Source organism: Callionymus lyra, chromosome 19, assembly GCF_982586985.1.
Source record: "Callionymus lyra chromosome 19, fCalLyr1.hap1.1, whole genome shotgun sequence".
NCBI lineage: Eukaryota > Metazoa > Chordata > Actinopteri > Syngnathiformes > Callionymidae > Callionymus > Callionymus lyra.
Window position 1 is genome coordinate 3835175 of NC_141836.1, and position 17294 is coordinate 3852468.

General features: G+C 41.8%; 1 protein-coding gene and 1 long non-coding RNA gene across 3 annotated transcripts in view; both read left to right on the forward strand.

The window, feature by feature from the left end:
• plxna2 (plexin A2) overlaps nt 1-8343 on the forward strand; it is a 100720-nt gene extending 92377 nt beyond the window's left edge. Inside the window, exons 28-32 of the mRNA XM_087781719.1 lie at nt 809-999; nt 2005-2174; nt 2240-2452; nt 2509-2659; nt 6559-8343. Of these exons, the coding sequence (XP_087637845.1) occupies nt 809-999; nt 2005-2174; nt 2240-2452; nt 2509-2659; nt 6559-6654 (821 nt within the window). The 3' untranslated portion in view covers nt 6655-8343. The remainder of the gene's footprint in view (nt 1-808; nt 1000-2004; nt 2175-2239; nt 2453-2508; nt 2660-6558) is intronic.
• A 281-nt stretch (nt 8344-8624) lies between these two features.
• Nucleotides 8625-16351, forward strand: LOC148059007 (uncharacterized). 2 transcript variants are annotated; one of them, XR_015709409.1, is made up of 8 exons: nt 8625-8726; nt 12944-13102; nt 14881-15017; nt 15075-15131; nt 15203-15662; nt 15791-15947; nt 16009-16082; nt 16153-16351. It is a non-coding gene; the product is annotated as an uncharacterized LOC148059007 (long non-coding RNA). The 2 variants fall into 2 exon arrangements; XR_015709408.1 differs by having other exon boundaries at nt 15203-15947; nt 16153-16349.
• Nucleotides 16352-17294: the final 943 nt, after the last annotated feature.

Consider the following 17294-nt stretch of genomic DNA (forward strand, 5'->3'; position numbering starts at 1 on the left):
GGCAGGTCCGGCTCCCTCCAGAGATCCCTGTTACTTAACCGGTTCTAGTGCCCAAGGCCGGCGAGGATCTTTCATCCCGGGCCTTTGATGAGGCAGAGATCCTCTGATCCTGAACCCTCTGGAGATCCTTGGAAAAAAAGAACGAGATTCTGTCTAATTAGCAAAGCGGCGTCGTTCCAGCTGATTGAAGAGGAGCCGGGATGATGGACGCTGCCTTCAGGGGATGTGGGAAATTACAGTTTTTGGTAAATTGATCAGAGTGTGGCGAGGAGTGATGAGTCAGACGAGTTCATTCAAGTCAGGCCGGGCCAGAACATCTCGCACACTAAAGACGGTTTGAGAAACACCTAATCATCAAAACAGTCTCTCGTCTCACAGCTAGGGGGCGATATTAGGTGAGTGATGGTGAAATACATGAGTTAGTCGTTGGTGAGGTTTGTCTTTTGTTAACTTATTTTTAAGTATAAACTGTCGGAGAGCAGATCGTGAAGCTCGTATCTACACGTTCTTGATCAACAAGAAAGTTCTCCAAGTTTAATGTGCGTTTTAATTTGAGTTTGATTTGAAACCAGTTGATGAGGCGGCGCTTTCTTTTATTCATCCGACACACATTAATGAGACAAACAAGTGCTTCTGTTTCTGCTCCGGCGTGTCATCAGCTTCTGAAGAGTCTCGTAATGAACCTTCACTTCTGTCTCGCAGCATCAAATTATCCTCTCTTGTCACCGCGGAGTGGAGGGAGACGAGTCATTAGACTCTGTTCTTGTTCTTCTTCTCGCCCTCATCAGCCGCCCTTGTCTCTCCACAGACTCCTCCTTCCGCTACACGGGGAGTCCAGACAGCCTGCGCTCCCGGGCCCCCATGATTACCCCCGACCTGGAGAGCGGGGTCAAGGTGTGGCACCTGGTCAAGAACCACGACCACGGAGACCAGAAGGAGGGAGACAGAGGGAGCAAGATGGTGTCAGAGATCTACCTGACCAGGCTGCTGGCCACCAAGGTGACCTTGAAGATCCTCAAGTCATGATCTAAAGTTTGTGAAGAACAAAACTGGAAGTAAAGAGTTATGAAGAATTCTTGACTGTAGATCCAGGCAACAATACGATATATAGTGATAGTGTAGTAACAAGTATATATGTGTAGTATTGTCCAGTACTTGACTCTGGTGTTGTGATAGTGTAGTATCAAGTATATATGTGTAGTATTGTCCAGTACTTGACTCTGGTGTTGTGATAGTGTAGTAACAAGTATATATGTGTAGTATTGTCCAGTACTTGACTCTGGTGTTGTGATAGTGTAGTAACAAGTATATATGTGTAGTATTGTCCAGTACTTAACTCTGGTGTTGTGATAGTGTAGTATCAAGTATATATGTGTAGTATTGTCCAGTACTTTACTCTGGTGTTGTGATAGTGTAGTAACAAGTATATATGTGTAGTATTGTCCAGTACTAGACTCTGGTGTTGTGATAGTGTAGTAACAAGTATAAATGTGTAGTATTGTCCAGTACTTGACTCTGGTGTTGTAGTATTTACAGACCACATGACTCTTGACAAAGTCGTAACTGCTATCATTTGTTTTCAAACCAAAATATGTCCAAACATCAGCTTTAAAAGCTGCTGGAGTCAATGTATCCTCTCGTCCTCAGTCATTCCTCAGGATTTCAGCAGTGGAGGATGTAATAACTGCTGCTATCTTGTGGAAGGAAGTTTAATTGCAACACAAAAATTAACAAATATGTACAAGTTAATTAATAGTTTATTTTATACTGTTGGGTTTGTTCCATTGATACCTAATTCATTGAAATATACTGTACACACCACATTGTGTACACTGTGTACTCTTATACAATACGTATACTTCAATATACTCATTGAAATATACTATATAATTATTTACTATATAAACAGCTATGATAATAAAATAAATAAAGCAACATAAATATGATAGTGATGTTTAAGTGTATCAATATTTTGTGACACCACTGGTTGATCCTCTATTTCAGGGAACGCTGCAGAAGTTCGTGGACGACTTGTTCGAGACCCTGTTCAGCACGGTCCACCGGGGCAGCACTCTGCCGCTCGCCATCAAGTACATGTTCGACTTCCTGGACGAGCAGGCGGACAAGCACGAGATCCACGACACGGACGTGCGACACACGTGGAAGAGCAACTGGTGAGTCTAGATGATCCTCAGCGTCGGAGAACTTCTCAACATGGTCTCCGTCCGTCGTCCTCCAGCCTGCCGCTGCGTTTCTGGGTCAACGTGATCAAGAACCCGCAGTTCGTCTTCGACATCCACAAGTCCAGCATCACCGACGCCTGCCTGTCGGTGGTGGCGCAGACCTTCATGGACTCCTGCTCCACGTCCGAACACCGGCTGGGCAAAGACTCGCCGTCCAACAAGCTGCTCTACGCTAAAGACATTCCCAACTACAAGAGCTGGGTGGAGCGGTAAGAACGTCTCACTCCTCTGTCTGGACCCGTCTCACTCGCGCCGCTGTCTGCAGGTACTACGCCGACATCAACCGTCTCCCGGCCATCAGCGACCAGGACATGAACGCCTACCTGGCCGAACAGGCTCGACTGCACTCCAGCGAGTTCAACATGCTGAGCGCCCTCAACGAGATCTACTCCTACATCAGCAAGTACAGCGAGGAGGTGAGTCCTGCGCGCCGTTAGCGTCGTGCTAGCAACCCTCACCTGACCTCGTCCTCTGGACTCCTGTGTGAAGTTTCTCAAAGTTAAACTCCCCGAGGCTTTGATCCGTGTCGTTTTCTCGTGATAAACAAGTGTTACAGTTCTCACTTCCTCCACGTCCTGCAGCACTTAGATGTAGCCTCCGGCTCGCTCAAAGGTCAGGGAGGAGAGCCGCACTCCCACAAGTGCAGTCCTGACTGAGTTTTTACAGCAGAAATGAAAAAGAAGTGAGCTGATCCGTGTCGGAGCGTTTAACTGACCTCCGACAAACACACTCGCCATTCCTTCAAACTCCAGAAACATTCAGAGGAAATGTCAGCAGCTCCTCCGGGATGCCTGACCTTCATGTTGGTCCCCACTTCTGTCCAGTCAGCTTCTCCTCCACGCCATCTGCTGCACCAGCATCACCATCCTGAGAGGAAGAGGCAGCTCTGCACTTAGAATGGATTGAACTGGAACGTTCAGCAGAGAGAGAAACACACAAATAATGACACAAACAAATTACAAACTCACATGTAGCTTCTTAGACACACACAGGATGATGATGATGATGATGATGATGAAGATATTTATGACTAGTATGATGATGATGATGATGATGAAGATATTTATGACTAGTATGATGATGATGATGAAGATATTTATGACTAGTATGATGATGATGATGATGATGAAGATATTTATGACTAGTATGGTGATGATGATGATGAAGATATTTATGACTAGTATGATGATGATGATGATGATGAAGATATTTATGACTAGTATGATGATGATGATGATGATGAAGATATTTATGACTAGTATGATGATGATGATGAAGATATTTATGACTAGTATGATGATGATGATGATGATGAAGATATTTATGACTAGTATGATGATGATGATGAAGATATTTATGACTAGTATGATGATGATGATGATGATGAAGATATTTATGACTAGTATGATGATGATGATGAAGATATTTATGACTAGTATGATGATGATGATGATGATGAAGATATTTATGACTAGTATGATGATGATGATGAAGATATTTATGACTAGTATGATGATGATGATGATGATGAAGATATTTATGACTAGTATGATGATGATGATGAAGATATTTATGACTAGTATGATGATGATGATGATGATGATATTTATGACTAGTATGGTGATGATGATGAAGATAAAGATATTTATGACTAGTATAATGATGATGATGATGATGATATTTATGACTAGTATGATGATGAAGATAAAGATATTTATGACTAGTATGGTGATGATGATGAAGATAAAGATATTTATGACTAGTATGATGATGATGATGATGATGATATTTATGACTAGTATGGTGATGATGATGAAGATAAAGATATTTATGACTAGTATAATGATGATGATGATGAAGATATTAAGGACTAGTATGATGATGATGAAGATATTAAGGACTAGTATGATGATGATGAAGATATTAAGGACTAGTATGGTGATGATGATGAAGATAAAGATATTTATGACTAGTATAATGATGATGATGATGAAGATATTAAGGACTAGTATGATGATGATGAAGATATTAAGGACTAGTATGATGATGATGATGATGAAGATATTAAGGACTAGTATGATGATGATGAAGATATTAAGGACTAGTATAATGATGATGATGAAGATATTAAGGACTAGTATGATGATGATGAAGATATTAAGGACTAGTATAATGATGATGATGATGAAGATATTAAGGACTAGTATGATGATGATGAAGATATTAAGGACTAGTATAATGATGATGATGATGAAGATATTAAGGACTAGTATGATGATGATGAAGATATTAAGGACTAGTATGATGATGATGATGATGAAGATATTAAGGACTAGTATAATGATGATGATGATGAAGATATTAAGGACTAGTATGATGATGATGAAGATATTAAGGACTAGTATGATGATGATGATGATGAAGATATTAAGGACTAGTATAATGATGATGATGATGAAGATATTAAGGACTAGTATGATGATGATGAAGATATTAAGGACTAGTATAATGATGATGATGATGAAGATGTTAAGGACTAGTATGATGATGATGAAGATATTAAGGACTAGTATAATGATGATGATGAAGATATTAAGGACTAGTATGATGATGATGATGAAGATATTAAGGACTAGTATGATGATGATGATGAAGATATTAAGGACTAGTATGATGATGATGATGAAGATATTAAGGACTAGTATGATGATGATGATGATGAAGATATTAAGGACTAGTATGATGATGATGATGAAGATATTAAGGACTAGTATAATGATGATGATGAAGATATTAAGGACTAGTATGATGATGATGATGAAGATATTAAGGACTAGTATGATGATGATGATGATGATGATGAAGATATTAAGGACTAGTATGATGATGATGATGATGAAGATATTAAGGACTAGTATGATGATGATGATGATGATGATGATGAAGATATTAAGGACTACTATGATGATGAAGAAGTTGAAAATAATGATGAAGACTCTTCCTTATTAAAACTTCAGTCTGTGTCCCAGAATGCACCACTTCACTGCTCATTGTCTGAAGTTCCACTCAGACAAAAGCCGGCGAGTCAGACGGACCAGAACCGACACACGCGCTGGTGCAGATGAATAATAGATGTCAGGTCCGATCAAGACGTGGCGCCGGCCCTTTAAGAGCACTTAAGCTGATGAGTTGACGATGGTTCTGAACCGGTCCGATCTATTTTTAGAATCAACACTTAACTTGTCAGAAGTGGTCGGATCAAAACACGACGTAAATAAAATATCTCTGGTTCTGGTTCCGAAGACCCGCACGAGCAGAACCGTTTTAGAAGTCCAGCGACACAGGAAGAAGAAGTGAACGTGCTCGTGTCACTTCCTGTTCATCGTCGCACAAACACACACACATGTGCACAAATAAATACACACCTAAGACACACAAGAATGTGGACACAACTGAATGAAAAGTACACACAGTAATGCAAGAAACGACACTCAAGTACACACACATTCATGTAGCACACAATTGTCGCACAAAAAGTAGTTAAACTTGGAGACAAATACAGTGAAAACCAAAACATTCAGGCATCAAACACAAATACACTATTTTGAATAAACACAACATTCTATAGATGTTCACAACAATAAACACACCAACAAAAACCTGCAGACAGATTTTCTCTCTGTTTTCAGGTGTGTGTGTGTGTGTGTGTGTGTGTGTGTGTGTGTGTGTGTGTGTGTGTGTGTGTGTGTGTGTGTGTGTGTGTGTGTGTGTGTGTGTGTGTGTGTGTGTGTGTGTGTGTGTGTGTGTGTGTGTGTGTGTGTGTGTGTGTGTGATGAAAGGAGTCAATTGTGTCTTTGTCTCACAGAGTCGCACAAATGTTTGTGTGTTGGTCTCTTCATCTTCACATCTCTGGAATTGTAACGGCAACATTTGTCAGGTCGTGTTCAGACGGCGGCGCTCTGCCTTCATCTTCCCGCCACACTGTCAGGATTTGTCACTGTCACTCTGACACACACACACACACACACACACACACACACACACACACACACACACACACACTGAGGAGGGCTCACTCGTGTTCTGTCTATAAATCTGAAATGTGAACCGTGCTGCTTATTATGAACCTGTTCTCCATTGTTCCTCACTCTCCAGGCACGTTTCGCTGCTACTGTTAAAATACATTTTTAAATAAAGTTTACAAATGTGTACAAATCCCTGAGATGCTCTAGAGCGGCTCAGCTTGACTTCGGACCCGCTTGAACATTCCTCGGTCAGAGGTCTAGCGCCCCCTCATGGATGTTTGTCTCCTCAGATCACGGCGGCGCTGGAACACGACGAGCAGGCCAGGAAGCAGCGTCTGTCCTACAAGGTGGACCAGCTGATCGCCGCCATGTCCTTCGACAGCTGAGTCTGGCTGCGGGGTCCAGACCCTGGTCCGTGATTCTGGTCGCACACCTGGACCACAACAAACACTTTCTGACTCTCTGGGCCACCTCCGTCCGTCCTGCAGGGGGCGCCACTGGCCCGAGGCCTCCACTACTGAACCTTGACGGAGGATTTCTCTGTGGAACAGGGAAACGCTTGTGCATGCTGGTGCCCTCCAGGGGGCGCTGCAGAGTAGATATTATTTTTTTACGTTTGGATCTCATGGCTAGTGTTCTTCCTGAATCCAGGAAGTTAAAAAAAAAAAAGGTGTGGGGTCGTCCGAGGACCCTGGAGACGTGGTCAGGGACACTTTTCGGTTTCTGTGAATGTATTTTTATTTATATTATTTTCGGCAGTTTGGTGATCTGAACTTCCTGCATCACGGTCAGAGAAACACGGTGTTTATCAGCTGTTTGATCAGCTGTTTGATCAGCTGTTCTCGCTCAACATGAACTGGGTCTGAACAACATGGCCGCTCACGAAGACGCGCCAACAGGCTCGACGTGCCAAATCTCACTGGTGCTGTAATACTGCAGCCAGACCACTAGGGGAGACCACTGTCTTAGGACCCTCAAGGTTATCAGAAGAAACTTCAACGGTACGATTCCTTTCAATCATCTCAACGACTGCTCGACTCTTTTCCTCCTGGATCTCCTCGGTTTACTTGAATCCCACGTGTCACGGGTTCGGGCGCCCGAGAGGGTGGGAGGTGCTTCTCTCTGCCTTACGGAACCCCCCGACACCCCCCCCCCCCTTCCCTGCTACACCTGCTGACTGTGAATCTAAGACCCCCCCCCCCCTCCTCCTGTGAGTCCTTGGGGTGACCTACGACCTCAGACCCCAGATCGGGAGCACTTTGACCTCTTCCCTGGACGACATCGTCTTCCTGTCTGAGAATCGTCCAACCTCGTTACCATGACGATGCTTCTCAGACCCGAATGCCTTTTGTTTTTTTTGGAAAGTTTAGTTTTTGACATTTTCTGCTTCCGGACGAACCGAGACCTCGAGTGTGTGTATTTATATCAGTTTGTGTGTGTTTTATTTGGGGGTGTGTGTGGTAAGTTATCGTCGACCTTCATATCGAGAGGACGTTTTGTCTTAAGTTTTGCCAACTGCACTTTTTTTTTTTAGGTTTATTTTCTGCATCTCAAGGACGGAAGACTTTAAATTTGTGTCAGTATTTAAACACAAACGATATTAAACTGTTAAATTAATAAATATTTAAGATGATAATCACTTTAAAAGGTCATTTTTCTGATTCACAAACTGTTTGTGTCTTTAAAAAAAAAGAAAAATTTGTTTGTTGCCAAAGTTTTATGATTTTCAAAAGTGTTTGTCACAGAAAGTACGAGTTGATGTTTCAACTCTTGTACTCGACGCCACTTTTGTTTCGTGCGTTTGCGACGAGCTGCTCGACTTCCTTCCTCTCGTCTGCTCTTCACCAAATATGACGTGAACTTCCTCACTGGACGTGTACAGTAGTGACGACTCTGCTCCTTCTTTTGATAACAAGTCTTGTGAAACTGTCGGAAGTATTTAAAAAGTGTTTTTTATTTGGTTTACGATAAATATTATTGTGTAAGTATGTACATATGAAGCACACTATTTTGCAAGCCAAGGATTCACTTTGTACTGTTGTTATATATGAATAAACTTTGCTGGTTTGAACCTCTAGTGTCATTTGTTAGTGATGAACTTTCTCTTCTCTCTGATAAAGTATCAGTTTTTAACAGAATAACATTTTTAAAAGTAAAATGACGAGGAGTTTTGTGTTTATCATCAATTGTCCAAAACGCAAATGTGACTTTTTAGTGAAATAAACCATCATAAAAGTTGCATCTGAAACACAAAATCACAATATGAAAATAGTTAAAAGGACGACTATAAGTCAGGAAATCTTAATTTGAGGGACGCATCCGCTTTTATTTGAGTGTTTCCTGTCAAACCGGAAATTGCTTCTAACTACGACGCTACAGCTCCAGACGCCAGCGTCACACGAAGAAGAGAAAACGAGATAAAAACAAGTAGAAAAGACATCAGCTCTTAGTTAAAGAAGTAAGTACGTTTTTCATTCACGTATTCTCCCTTAATTTTACTTTTAATTCGGTTTATTTCTTTTTTTATTAAGTTATTTTATTGTCAAACGCTGCGACGATAACACGGAAGTGACGTTGATATCGGTAATGAGTTTAATATATGCACAAATTAATTTCGAATTAATTTCTAAAGTTACGATTGTTATTTTTAATGAAATATTAACTAAGACGTTGTCACTATTTGTTTGAGTGTAAATACACGACAAAAAAAGTTCGTCAGTCTCCTCAATATAAAAACATTAACTTCATAGTTTTCAGGTCAATAGATCGTTTATTTTGAAGGAGACTCGCCCAGAACTGTGGATTCTGTCTCATCAGAACCAGCAGTTTTGACTCCTGGATTTATCCTGGACCCCTGAGAGTGACAGCAGGATCTGATGATAATAAAGACCAGGTTATCTGAGGTTTAATAATAATAATAATAATGACAGCATGAGAGTCAAACACGTGACCACAGTATGTGAAACAAGTGGGAAAGTTTTCTGTCAGTAACTCAGAAAAAAAAAAGATTTTTATGTTTCATTAATATAGTTTTCTGCTCCGACACACGAGAGGAAATGTGTGAAAGTTCACGTCTCTTCCTTAAAGCAGGACTTGTGAGGGTCTCCGTGATGCGTGGTGCCCTCGATTCCTCCTTCAGGGAAGCTCTCAGTCCCGCTGCGTCTAATCCTGCACCGCTGAGACCAATCCACATCCAGGCGGGACTCAATTGCCCGTAATTCCTTCACACGGAGCCTCATCCGTGCGTTTGTTCAGCAGGATTACAACTTCCTCTGATAGAATTCATCGCAGCGCGTCGTGGATCAACAGTTATTCCGTCTGAGAAGCTGGTTCTGATCCCGAGACTTGAGTCTGCGATCATCAGTCCACGCATCGTTCAGGATCTAACGTGGTGTGAAGGTCGTTCTGTTCCTCAACAAGTCCTTCTTACAAGTGACCGGTCCCGGGATGACCTTGAGAGCAACAAGTATATATTAATTTGTTTTCAAACCAAAATATGTCCAAACATCAGCTTTAAAAGCTGCTGGAGTCGCTGTATCCTCTCGTCCTCAGTCATCACTGTATCCTCTCGTCCTCAGTCGTCACTGTATCCTCTCGTCCTCAGCCATCACTGTATCTTCTTGTCCTCATTCATCACTGTATCCTCTCGTCCTCAGCCATCACTGTATCCTCTCGTCCTCAGTCATCACTGTATCCTCTCGTCCTCAGTCATCACTGTATCCTCTCGTCCTCAGTCATCACTGTATCCTCTCGTCCTCAGTCATCACTGTATCCTCTCGTCCTCAGCCATCACTGTATCTTCTCGTCCTCATTCATCACTGTATCCTCTCGTCCTCAGTCATCACTGTATCCTCTCGTCCTCAGTCATCACTGTATCTTCTCGTCCTCAGTCATCACTGTATCCTCTCGTCCTCATTCATCACTGTATCCTCTCGTCCTCAGTCATCACTGTATCCTCTCGTCCTCAGTCATCACTGTATCTTCTCGTCCTCATTCATCACTGTATCCTCTCGTCCTCAGTCATCACTGTATCCTCTCGTCCTCATTCATCACTGTATCCTCTCGTCCTCAGTCATCACTGTATCTTCTCGTCCTCAGTCATCACTGTATCTTCTCGTCCTCATTCATCACTGTATCCTCTCGTCCTCAGTCATCACTGTATCTTCTCGTCCTCATTCATCACTGTATCCTCTCGTCCTCAGTCATCACTGTATCTTCTCGTCCTCATTCATCACTGTATCCTCTCGTCCTCAGTCATCACTGTATCCTCTCGTCCTCAGCCATCACTGTATCTTCTCGTCCTTATTCATCACTGTATCCTCTCGTCCTCAGTCATCACTGTATCCTCTCGTCCTCAGTCATCACTGTATCCTCTCGTCCTCAGTCATCACTGTATCTTCTCGTCCTCATTCATCACTGTATCCTATCGTCCTCAGCCATCACTGTATCCTCTCGTCCTCAGTCATCACTGTATCCTCTCGTCCTCATTTTACTGTATCCTCTCGTCCTCAGTCATCACCCAGATCTCGAATGATTTAATTCTTTGTTTAGCTGCGTACGACTTCATGGATGCTAAGTGCTCTAGTGGCCAGAATTTTAATTGCAACACGAAAATGAACAAATTCCGTATTATATTTGAATGTTATTCTTAAATAAAATAAAAACATAATTATATATTATATTAATTATATCTATATTTTCTCTGATGGTTCGACTTGTAAACGTTTCTCTTCAGATTCCAGCTCCTCGTCCGTGACTCTGTTCTATGAAAAGTTCTCCCTGACGGTCCGTGGCCTCCTGCCGTGAACCCTCTCTCGCTCCATTAGTCCTTCACTAACAAAGGACTCTGGCGTCGTCTCTCCGGCGCCCCCTTCTTGTCCCCCGCCTCACCCTCACCTGCTGCACCTGCGACTCCTAAAGCGCCCGCATCCGTCTCCCCCGGTCGCCTGGGACCCCCGAGTACAGGATCAGGGCGTCGTGATGAATGTTAAGTCACTGCACACGCGTAATTGGATTTTCCGCTCACACACACACACACACACACACACACACACACACACACACACACACACACACACACACACATATACACACACACACACACACACACACACACACACATATACACACACACACACACACACACACTCTTGGGGTGCAGGTGAGACACTCGTGCCAAATTTCCCCAGACGCCCTCGTTTGCATATGCAGATGTTAATTACTGCCGAAGCTCATTTAGACCAATCAGCACGCTGCTAAAAGATCCCCCCCACACATGCCCCCCCCTCTCCTCTGTTACCACGGTTACTCCCCCGGCTGATAATATAGATAATCACCTACGATTTTCCTTCATGGCTCATTTTCCTGCCTCGCCGGCTGAAAGGCCACAGTGTCTGGTTCTGCTCTGACGTGGGAGGTTGTGAGGGGGGGTCTAGGAGGGGGGGGGGGTCTGGGGGGGGGGGGGGTGACACACCACCTGCCACTTGACCACCGGAGGGGACAAGTCTCCCTGGCGGGGGGTCTCGGTGTGGAGGCGTAATGAGCGCCGGATCATCCCTGCTGTAATTGAGGGATCAGGTGATGTTCTTATCTGACGGACTCCCGGTGGGTCCCTGGGGTCCCACTGATCCGGTGGGAAGTGAGGCCGCTGAACAGTTAAGCTCCTCCCATCAAATAATGTCCTCACATGTTTGCACAAGAGTGTTGCCTTCAGGGACGTGACGATGCGGGACAAACGCTGGACCTGATCCTCTCCTCCAGATCCTCAAGAGGGTCCGGAAGATCTTGTGGGTCTGAGCGGCTTCTTTGAGAATTATTGAAGAGGTTTTGAATGTTTGATGAGTTGGACCTGAGCAGCTCCACAGACTCTCACACCTGCAGCTGATCCAACGACGAGACTCTTTGATCTGAAGTAGTTTTATATGTTTCATGTGAACAAGACAAACTCACTTTAATGTGGAACAAATGTTCCTCTAATCACTTCTGTTTCCAGACCTGCTGTGGCGCTCATGTCCACCAGAGGGCGACAACACTCGTTTAATGAAGATTTGTCTCGCTCAGACGGTTTACTACGAAATGAATTTAACATAAAACGTCATTCGCTTATCATCAATAAGTCAGGAATATATATGTATTAATTTTTTTTACACTTTTTAAAAAATCAGAATTGATCGGTAAAAACAACTTAGACGTGGTAAATGGCACCATCTTGTGGACAAATAGTATAAATGCTTATCCAGCTTATTTTGTTTTTTAAAATAAATAATTGCGATTATAAAATTAAATAAATACTCATCACATGTTTTAAAATTAGAAAAGACGTTTAAAAATCTATATATAAAACCAATATATATATATATGCAGTATGCCCTGCGACAGACTGGCGTCCTGTCCAGGGTGTCCCCTGCCTCTCGCCCTATGACTGGGATAGGCTCCGCGACCGAGATAAAGTGGTTGTCAATATAAATGTAATATATTATGTGTGTTTTGTATATATATATATAACACATAAGAAGTATAAACCAACAGATATATAAACTTAACGGTAACACAATCAAAGCATTTAACTTGAATAAATAAAAAATATTAACTAGCTATAACAGCCTTCGATGAGTCAGAAGAAAGTTTTCTTGGAGCTTCAGATGGATTCATAATGGACGATGTATGTTTTCTTAGATCCACCAGAGGGCGCTCTAAGAAGAAGAAATCACACCCGGATGTCCACCTGCGCCGTCCCAGTCACGTGACCAAACGAGCTGATGCTCCAGCTTGAACAACATTGAAGATGAAAACTTCCAACATGCTCATGACCCTGGCTTACTGGGACATCTGCGGGTGAGAACGTTGACTTTCTACACAACTACAGCAGCTGAGAACCATGTTGTGACTTAAACTCATATTAATGACGAAACTAGCGTTTATTAAAAGTTGTTGAACTTTTATATTCATTAACTTTTGTCCTGAAGTTTGTTTGTAAATAAAACAATAGAACTGAGTCTTTCTCGTTCATGTGTTGAATTAAAGTCACTTTCAGTAAAACTCTACTTGTTGTTGAAGCTAAAGCTAATGCTAAGAAGAACACCTGACACTGATGAGGTCAAAGGTCAGAAAGTAAAATATTAGTCAAGAACATTTAGTAAAATATTGATTTCAAGGGTTTAATGATACATTTGAACGTTCACTCTTTACTGTTTATTTATGACTGACTGAATCAAGATAAATATAGATAAATAAACGTGTTTGATGATCTACTGACTCCTTCAAGAAACATCTTAAGTGTATGCAAAGCTTTTCCTTGATTTTCTGGAACTCCTGTGTTGTTCTCAGTTTTATCTTGACCTTTAAAGTATATACTTTATTGAGTATTGTTTTGATTGTTTAAGCGCTTTGTGACCCTGGTCTGGAAAAGCGCTGTATAAATACAAATTACTTTCTTACTTACTTACTATACACATTAATATTTAAGTCGTGTGAATAATTTGCTCTTTAACTTTTATTCCATTCATTATTTTCAACATATATTTTTAGATAGCAAAATAAAAATGTGAATATTAAGAGTGAATTTTTAAATGTAGACTTGAGAATGTGATATTTGCCGAGGATGAAGTAAAGGTTTATAGAAGCAATATTTGTATCTTGATCATATATAACAACAATAAAAAATGAATGAAAAAACAAGACATTAAAGTATTAATTTCAATGTTTAGTGAATATTTTGTCTGATAAATCCCATTAATATGTTTTAATTTATTTTTGAAATTACGATAATGTCGTTCAAATTATATATGTTAAAAAAAATTTACGGAATAATTTGATTTAAAAATTATGAGCAATTTTAAGATGAATAATGAAATATTGAAACACCTTGTTGTTACGCATCAATGCCGTTTGAGGGCGCTGTTGTTACTACAGGTCTCGGAGCCGCATTTAAATGAGAAGCGAACAACAAACTCGTTTATAGAAACACAAACGTTGATTTAAGTTGAACACAATATGTTTTATTTTGACACAATCAGTGCAGAAAAGTAAAATTCTTCTTCCCTTTAAACCTCGTATTACTTAAGTGTATAATTCTAGCTCAGATCTGTTCATAACTACAAAGTATTTAATCATTAAAACTTCAACTTGTAAAATGTAATGTAACTTATGTAACAGTAGTTTATTGTTGTAAATCATGTGACATAAATGTGTTTGATTTATAATCATAAAAGGTTAAAATTGTTAAAATAGGCACAAGTGTTTACAAAGTAAATGATAAAAATAAATTATGACTTTGATCAATCTAATTATATCTAAATGCTTTTAAATGATCGTTTTTTGTTTCCCTTGTTTAAGTGAATATATTAATAGTTAATTCGTTTGAACTGTGATGATTAATATGATCAAAGGTAACAAACATGTTAAAGTTAATCTTAGAAACATGTGAACATGAAAGATTACGTTGAATCATGTGATGATGAAAATACTTTGAATCATGAACTTGTTACAAACAAACACTGAAGTATTTTCCTCCATCATTGAAAACATCTCTGTATTGAAAGTCTTTATTCTATCGTTGAACATGTGACCAGGATTGAAGCTTCAAGGTCGACTAACTTTCCTTCTACTTTCAGCTGAACTTCCTCAAGATCTGCTGCTGACGACGAAGATATTGAACGTGAGTCGAGCATCAGATGAACTTCTCTGTGCAGCTGCTGAACCTGATCCACACTTGAAGGTCATGAGATCATGGCTCGCTAACACCACCTGTGTGAGTGTCTTCAGTCCATCAACTCTGGTTTGGTCCTAATGTCTCCTTCCTGGACAGGAGAAGGTGAGCGAGGACATGATGGAGAAGCAGGTCATGGACTTCAGGAACGTCTTGGTGAGGATCAGCTGCTGTGACTGTATTTGACCTTTGACCTGCAAAGTTTTGACGTCTGTTCTCCACCACAGGAGCATCTGAAGCTGCTGCATGGAGAACCTGAGGAGTTTTCTTTAACTAGTAGTGGTCCGACTCTTGGCTTCACAACCCACCTGTTACTTTGGTCTTGAGATTTTGAAGGTCAAATAAAAGGAAAACATTTGCTGTGAAGGTGATCTGGTGTAGCGGTGAGATGAACCAACCCTTGTTCCAAGCGGTAATGGTTCGAATCTCGCCCGTCACCGGGGATCTGGATCAGATCATACCGGGGGGGGGGGGGTCTGTGTCCTTGTTGTTTCTTCTGTTACTTCACACATCATCTGTAACTACCTCCAGCCTGAGTGGATCAGATGTTCTCGCCTCAAGTCAGTGATTTTGTTGACCTCAACCTCAGCCCTCGGTGTCTCCCTGACGTCAGGACCAGAAGAAGACCAGAACAAGTCCACGAGTGTCTCCTCCGACACAGACCTTTTAAAAAATGGCAGATGTTTGGTAACAAACATCTTAAAGTTGTGTTTAGTGTCTTAGAAACATCTGAATGTATTGAGACTTCACTAATTAGATTCTGTTGTTGTTGTTGTTGTGTAAACTGTAGTTTCACTGATTGTTCTTCTCTTTAGTCTCCAGCTGGCTGAGCTCGTCCGCCCCCTGCTGGAGTTCACTGGTACTGGGTACGAAGACAGGAAGTCCAGCTCTTGAGAAGATTGTCGAACATATGTGACGGAGATTGAACCTTCAAGGTCGTCATGAGATCCTTCGCTTGCTAACACCACCTGTGTGAGTGTCTTCAGTCGATCCATGAACTCTGGTTTGGTCCTAATGTCTCCTTCCTGAACAGGTGGTGAGACTGAAGAGGAGAAGGTGTGCGGGGACATGATGGAGAAGCAGGTGATGGACTTCAGGAACATCTGGGTGAGGATGAGCTTCTGTGACTGTTGTATTTGACCTGCAGAGTTGTGACGTCCTCTGTTCTCCACCAAAGGAGCATCTGAAGCTGCTGCATGGAGAACCTGAGGAGTCTTCACACTTTTCTTCAACTTCCTGGGTGACAGGAAGTGGTTCCATGAAGGTCAAGTGAGGTACACTTGATCTTCATGGAACCACTTCCTGTTTGGGGAGGAGGGGATATAGAGGGGTCCGCAGAGGGGGGAGGAGAGACCAATTTTTGATGCCATAGTTTGAGGATTTTCCATATGCAAAATAAAAGTATAACCCCCTCCTTTTGCTCTCTTGATGTTTCGGGGGAGGACACGGCCCTACTACCCCGGATTCGCGCCCGGTCTGGTTTGCTCCAGCTCCCTGAGTGAAGGGTGGGATTCGAACCCTGAGCTTGTGAGGCTCAGAGAACCGCCAGTCGGTTGATCTCACCACTACACTAGATCACCTTCACAGCTAATATTTTGGTTTTGTTCTATTTGACCTTCACTCTCGGTCAAAATCTCAAAACTAAGGTAGCAGCTGGGGCTTGAACCCATGACCTCTGGTTGTTCATGCAGAGAGTCTGACCACTGGACTAGATCACCTTCACAGCTATTGTTTTGGTTTTGTTCTATTTGACCTTCACTCGCAGTCAAAATCTCAAAACTAAGGTAGCAGCTGGGTTTTGAACCCATGACCTCTGGTTGTTCATGCAGAGAGTCTGACCACTGGACTAGATCACCTTCACAGCTATTATTTTGGTTTTGTTCTATTTGACCTTCACTCTCGGTCAAAATATAAGACTAAAGAGAGACATTGAAACCAAGACCTACGGATGTCAATGAAGAGAGTCTGACCACTTCACTAGATCACCTTCCAACTTAAGATTTTCGGTTTTGTTCTATTTGACCTTCTCTCTTGGTCAAAAACTCTAGACTAAAGTAGCAGCTGGGTCTTGAACCCAAGACCTCTGGCTGCCCATGCCAAGAATTTAGCAACTACGCTGGATCAACTAGACTCTGCTTAGTTCCGTTTGGACGCCTTTGACCTTCACTCTTGTAAATCTGTTGGTAGAGAAGTAAGGAACTTGCAGAGATTTCTTCAGTGACCTAATTCACCACATAGATGTCTTTCTGCAAACTTTTCACTCCCAACAATTCAATAGTTGATGAAAATTTGAGTGAAATGAATGATTTGAACCAGTAG